Below are 6320 nucleotides of genomic sequence, written 5' to 3'. Positions count from 1 at the left end.
CACCTCGCTCTGCGAAATCGCAGGCGTTAGCACAAACCTCGGTCGTCTATAACTAGGAAAAGCAGCCTGTCGAAATCTCAACAGATAACTCGTAAAACTCAGCGAGTTACGGACTAAAATACGGGTGGGTGATATATCTTGTCGCGGAGTGTACTAGTACTAAGTTACAGTGCTATTGGATAGTACAACGTTTCTTTAGAGATCAACTCTCTAATCTTTGAGCTTAAGTAAGTACGGATGGTGGGTCACCAACCAACGCGCACGCTTTCGCGCGCTCATAATTTATTGAGTCCTAACTATTCTAACTCTAGCTTTTGTTGATCTTGACGGTCATTTCGAGATGGCCGCCTTCAGAAGACCTCGGAACCCATAGCAGAAGAGAGCCACCACCTGAACCAGGCAGACCCAGGAAGCCTGGACGCCAACGGTCCAGATACATGGTCTTCTCCTGCAGCTCCTTCACTGTCGACGTCCAGATGATTGTCTGTCCGCTGCAAACTTTGACTGAAGCAAACTTCTTGCCTCCAGAGTGAATGATAACATCCACGTCCTTAGTATCGGTACTAGCCAACGTGAGTACCACCTTTCCGTCGCCCTTCTTGGTCCACGTGCCTTTACTGCCACGGAACGCATCGTCAACCGTCGAGAGCCCAAGCGCGTCAGTGGCCGATCCGTCGTCGATCTCACCTATGAACTCGGTTGGACCACACACAGGCTGTACATAATTGTACATTGTGAAGGCGATACCCGAGGGATCCATAGCTGAGAGGCCGAGAAGACCCAAGTTGGCAGTTGAGAGCCAGTATTCTTCCTTCGCCTTAGCCTTGCCCAAGTCCGTGGTGGACTTATCGATCAGTTGATCGATGATCACGCCAAAGGTCTTCCTCAAGATATCACGCGTCTGGTACGCCGCGTACGGCTTCTTGGTCTTGAGCAAGTCGCGCATACAGTTGTTGGTCACTGTCGGAACGTCGTTCAGTACGATCGACGACTGGCTCATCTCGGTGCGGATGTCTTCGTTGGTTGCTGAAGGATTGGCTTCCCGGATGTCTCCCACTTTGATAATCACGCGGTCCGTGAGTCTCTTGAGCTCAAACCCACATCTGGAGCCAGAGTCCAGCATAGTCGTGAGGTTCGTGGCGGTCTCAGCGTCGAGGTTTCTGGTGGAATTGCCTAGTGTGGAGTTCTTGAAGAACCGCATAAAGGAGTCGACCGAGCTCATGATCAAGTTGTGGTTAATCATCAGCTGCTTGACGAACGTTTCCGCGGCAGTCACAATGGCGTCGGCAAAGTACGCATACCTGGGGACTGGGTAGCCCATACACGCAGTGATAGCGACCGGGAGATCGATGAGAAACAAGTCCGTCTGGTACACAGCAGCGAGAAGTTCCTCCTTGGTCCCGTTCGGCGTATATATCTGTCTGAACCGCATGAAACGCGAGATGCCTTCAGCAATATTAAATATGTTGAAGGCGCACATGAGACCTGTCTTGACCATCTTGAACGACTTGTAGATAGCGTTGAATACTCCGGCAGTTGCAATGTTCAGGAGGACGTAGCCAGGGTTTGTGACCTTGGCCATGATCTCCAGTATGCAGTCATCATTCTGTGGGATGCACTCAGTGAGGCACTGGACGGGGTACGCGATGGGACACTGTGCCCAGCATCGGTGCTTGTTGGCGTGGTATCCCTGAGGACACCCGCCTTGCGAGTTCTGCTTGTGCGTCTTCCGGTAGCACGCCGTGTCAGCATAGTCTCCGATACTCGGACCCACCCAATTCGGTACAGTTCCATTGGTAGGAAAGTTCAGCTGGATGTCTGGAACAACTGTGTACGAGAAAAATGACTTGTCGTCCTTGCTTGCAGATTCGGACGCCCGTGCTGGGGGCAGCTCCGTGGGCTCCGAGATGTCTGGAGTGTCCGTGCGGGATGGAGGGGCCACGATGTCTTCGCCGTCATCTCCGCTACCTCGCGAGTCGTGGGATGCCGCACTGAAGTCGATGTTGACTGCCACGCCAGCCTTCAGGTACAAAGCCATTACGAACAGCAGAAGGAATGCCTGCCATGTCCTCAACATCCTCGAGGAATTTCCTGGTACTCTTGCGAGTAGCACCGCAAATTTCTAAATGATGAACCCCGAAACCGAGGGATGGTGTGCTGGCATCTTGTTGGCCCGATCTCACCAACCGTGTCATCGGGTTTTCAGTTGGTGACGAGTCTCAGGAAGTTGGATCGCTGGCCCGTTGCGACGGGAACTGTGCTCGGAACCAGTCTGCTCGTTGTACCGCTGGTAGAGCTGGTGCGATCAGAACAAAGCCGATGAAATCTCGCTTGCAAGCGGCCACGGACAGTACCCGAACCCATTTCCTCCTCACACCAACTTGCCCAGCAACTGCTTGTTGAACAAGCTGTAAGTTGCTCAGACCGCCGTTTGGACCTGCTTGAACATCGGGATGAAATGTTCAACCACCAAGCTGTTGCCAATAATTACATGGAACTGATGATTGCACAGTATTGCACAACTTGTACCACAAGCTGCTGGTGGTCCATACATGCCGTCGTTATCTACCTGCGCTGGTATTTCAATGCATGCAGCAGTAAAAAGTCACTACAGTACTACGATTCTTTTTACAAAAAGTTATCTTACAGTACATGTACACATCTGCTGCTGTTTCTAAAGGGCACACGCACTGTGTCGACGAAACTTGAATTTGGAACCTTCAAGCCTTGAAGGTTAGTGTACATGTACCACTTCAAGAAAAACAACAGGTGGCTCGATGGACTTGTATTTTCAACATATAACGCATTGGCATAGAATGCCAGAGAGAGCATTGTCCGCCAGCAAACTTCCACGTCATTCCCACCTTACTGTACCAGTACAGATACTGTTCCCACCTCGCTGTACCAGTACAGATACTGTAGTTGCTCTAGTTTCCGCGTTTCTTTCGATGTACGTTCATAATGTACCATAAAAGTAGTGTATTGATACTGGCTGGCTGACTTTTTGTACAAGAGTTTATGGAAATTTGCACTGCACATCAAACCAGCATGTGTGCTCCGCCAAGACTTTATCACGCCACGTGGATGGCCGCTGTTGTTGTCGCAAGTGAGCCCAGGTGTACGACCACCACAAACCTATCAAACGTTGGAGCAAAAACATAAAAACATTGTTCGACCATTTAGAAAACCGTTATTAAATGGGCAGTTTTAGAGACCTTGCACTTTCAAATCGAAATCTGCAAAAGGAGAGTTTACTGCTAAGTCTAGTAGACAGGAATGACAATGGTTTTGTAAACTATACACTATATTTTATACCTCACGTACTGTAGTGTTGCTACAGCATATAAAAGTGTCAATCCTACGTTGCCCTATTATTATGGCAATTTCATGTTTAAAAATGGGCACTCCTCGGATCTTTTGAAGAAATACTTCGTCTTTTTATAGAAAGAATGACCTACAAGTACTTCGAAGTACTTGACATGTACTATTAAATAGTACAAAATACAAATCGTCACGCCCGCAAACAACCCGGACAGCCAACCGTTTCACTGTAGAAAAAAGACTCACGTATTACGATCCAGCAGCAAAGAAACTTTCCCGGTTGATGTCATGTAAAATTGCTTGAAGCAAGTTGCACCGCTACATACGAACAGCAAGAGATTCAACAAGTTGGCTGGCACAAAGTCCTCGTTTTGTGTGTGTCATGGCAGTTCCAGTGTTGTAGTCGGACGAACGCCGGCTCTCAGAACTGTCTTGTTCTGGAAGATGGGATCCTCGTGGTGTTGAATAGGCACAACGGCTTCACAAAAATATGGTGACAGTAGCATATTCAGATAGAACATGTATTCTAATACAAAATACCTTGAAGTATTTGATCCAGTGTGACTTGAAAGTCTCCGGCACCCACCTTCTCTGCGCAGAAGAGCAGTCTGCAGCGTGTTTGAAGACGCATTGCCGTAGTGATTTCTACTATAATGTACATCTAGCTGGCATTCAGCACAACATCACTACGTAGTGACTACGGTTGTGTTTCTCGTCGCTACGCACGCTGTGAAATGTTCTCATGCTGCTGTCCCATTGCGTGCTCTCTTGCAGCGCAAGATCTCAAGAGCGATGCACGACTAGCGGTCTTCGGTGGGACTCTCACCCACCGCGGGAGCTCGAGAGGAGCTCAGCGTTGTTTGATCAGTCGCAGGCGATGCTTTTCACTACAGGTACAGAGTCTGTAGCAGACAGGGGTCCCACGCCAGGGGAGCTGCAAGTTGCAGTTGACTGTACTGTCCAAAGCATGTTTGAACCTGTTCGCGTTCTACTGGAGATGGAGATTGGCGACCATCTCCATCTCTAATTGGTTCGCATCTCCAGATAACTTTTCAGCCAACAGAACGATCCCGTTGCACCATTTAAACCAATAAATGCTTTATCACTAATCAACACCATAAACCGAGCATTCCTGCCTCAGTTTGTACTTGTGAATGATCGCGAGCAGTACAACATGGCTTCCTATCCCCACATCGCATGAGGGCTGCTTTACTGTGCTGCTGAAACCCGAAGCCTTCGCACTTCTGGAAATGTAACAAACCTTTTTGCCACCAAATTCACAAATCAAAGATTACAGATTACCTGTCTAAGATGAGCACGTATATCGTGATATCCTGTCGTATTTAATAGGAACTAATTTCCACCGAAGTCGTAGACTTCTCTTGATTAAACTGTCTAACTTGACACTTGGTATAATGCGATGATAGAAAAATCAGTCAACTGCGGTCAACAGCAAAGGTTTTGCCTACTGCTAGTAGGAATCAGTGATATGTTTCGACATGGAACTAGTGCTCGTCCATTCCCGATTTGATCGGAAATCAGCTTCTGAAAGGGTCACAACAGACACCTTGGAAACGCTGGTGTATCGTCAGATATTTCCGCAAATTTATCGGTTGAAATATTTCGTTCGAGCGACTGAATTTCTGGAATGTGCGCCACCTTAACATGATTGTTGAGGATAGCATCTTCCTATCCTGGTACACTGTACCAAATGTTACTAATAGGCTTTCTTTATACTATATTGTACGCCAGAGTGGGCGAGGCCACCAATTCCTCCACCAGAGGACGATGTTATGGCTGGGAAAGCTACGACGATCACGATAACCGGGGATCCACTCCGACCGGAGAACTGTGGTACGCGGTAAATCCGCCAGTTCAGCGTCCGATAGCGGACCGGATGGCATGCCAAACTGATCCCGAGCGCGACTCAACTCCGGAGAACCACTGTCGCTTCCCGTGGCGTCCGAGTCAAAGACGCGAGTATAACTGGATTTGCCGGAGGAACTCTCGCCGCCGTTGGAGAGCACGCACGACTCGGACTCTGCAGGAAGGGACGAGGCGCCTCCGCTACCATCCTGGGTGGTCGATCGAGTGGATCGAGTGGATCGAGGAGGATGATCAGGAAGGCCAGCGAACGAAGGAGACAACACCGACCCCTCTGCCTTCTGGTCAGCAGCTACGGCAGACAACACCTCGATCGAAGATCTAGACGTAGGGCCCTCACTCAAGGTGCCAGCCGGGAAGGGACCTGGAGTTGATCGAGCAGCCTTGGGGACGCGAGCGGGGGGAGCTGGATAATCGGGCTCCGAGCGGGCTCATTTATGACCCAGGGTTGAAGGAAGTAGGGACGTGATGTTCGACAACCTCTACTGCGCCTGGTCCCGTTCAGCCCGTAGATCAGTGACCTCCATAAAACGCTCGCCAAGCTGGCCGAACAACTCATCTCCTTGGACTGCCAGACTGTCTCTCTCCTGCTGAAGTGCTGCGAGCGCGGCCTCGAGGTATTTAAGCGACTTCTGAGACTTCTCGACCTGGTTAATCCGCTTCTCCAGCCGGGCGATAGTGTCCCGAGCCGCTGAGACACGATCCCCTGTGACACAGGACATGAATTAGTATGACTCCGACATAGGAAGGCAGATAATACTCACGAGTGGCACGCTCTATCCTGGCTTGATCGCGCTGAGAGGTCGCCATGCAAACGTGCTGGGAAGCCCGCTGGAGACCTCGATCCAGTGTCGATACCCGATCTTGCAAACGATCAAGCTCGGCGGAATTGGTGGCGATCGTGCTGTCGGCAATCCTCAAGCGACGCTCATAGTTTTCACGCAAGGTGCGGAAGCGACGAGTCTTACGTCCGATCGCGGCCGTGGCGTGATCTACCTTTGCTTGAGGGGGCCGGTGGGATGTAGCTGATTCACGGAGCTCCGAAGCGAGAGAAGACTGGCGATCACGCGCGACTTGGAAGTCAGGGTGGGACCGCGCGAGTTGAGACTCCAGGT

The 6320-nt window shown here is 50.2% G+C and overlaps 3 protein-coding genes across 3 annotated transcripts; 1 reads left to right on the top strand and 2 right to left on the bottom strand.

Annotated features, from left to right (window-relative positions):
* Positions 1 to 221: 221 nt before the first annotated feature.
* Positions 222 to 2077, bottom strand: PPTG_13779 (hypothetical protein; the record flags this gene model as incomplete). The annotated part of the gene is made up of 1 exon (XM_008910179.1): positions 222 to 2077. One exon carries the CDS (start codon positions 2075 to 2077, stop codon positions 308 to 310), a length of 1770 nt encoding a protein of 589 aa, XP_008908427.1. The 3' UTR covers positions 222 to 307.
* A 3141-nt stretch (positions 2078 to 5218) lies between these two features.
* PPTG_13778 (hypothetical protein) lies at positions 5219 to 5530 on the top strand (the record flags this gene model as incomplete). The annotated part of the gene is made up of 1 exon (XM_008910178.1): positions 5219 to 5530. One exon carries the CDS (start codon positions 5219 to 5221, stop codon positions 5528 to 5530), a length of 312 nt encoding a protein of 103 aa, XP_008908426.1.
* Positions 5531 to 5687: 157 nt separating this feature from the next.
* On the bottom strand, positions 5688 to 6015 carry PPTG_13777 (hypothetical protein; the record flags this gene model as incomplete). Its single annotated transcript, XM_008910177.1, has 2 exons — positions 5688 to 5911; positions 5970 to 6015. The coding sequence occupies 2 exons, from the start codon at positions 6013 to 6015 to the stop codon at positions 5688 to 5690; spliced, it is 270 nt and encodes an 89-aa protein (XP_008908425.1).
* Between the last annotated feature and the right edge of the window lie 305 nt (positions 6016 to 6320).

The sequence above is a fragment of the Phytophthora parasitica genome, assembly GCF_000247585.1.
Source record: "Phytophthora parasitica INRA-310 unplaced genomic scaffold supercont2.36, whole genome shotgun sequence".
NCBI classification, from domain to species: domain Eukaryota; phylum Oomycota; class Peronosporomycetes; order Peronosporales; family Peronosporaceae; genus Phytophthora; species Phytophthora nicotianae.
Note: the sequence above shows the minus strand (reverse complement) of the source record. Positions and strands in the feature narration are given on the sequence as shown.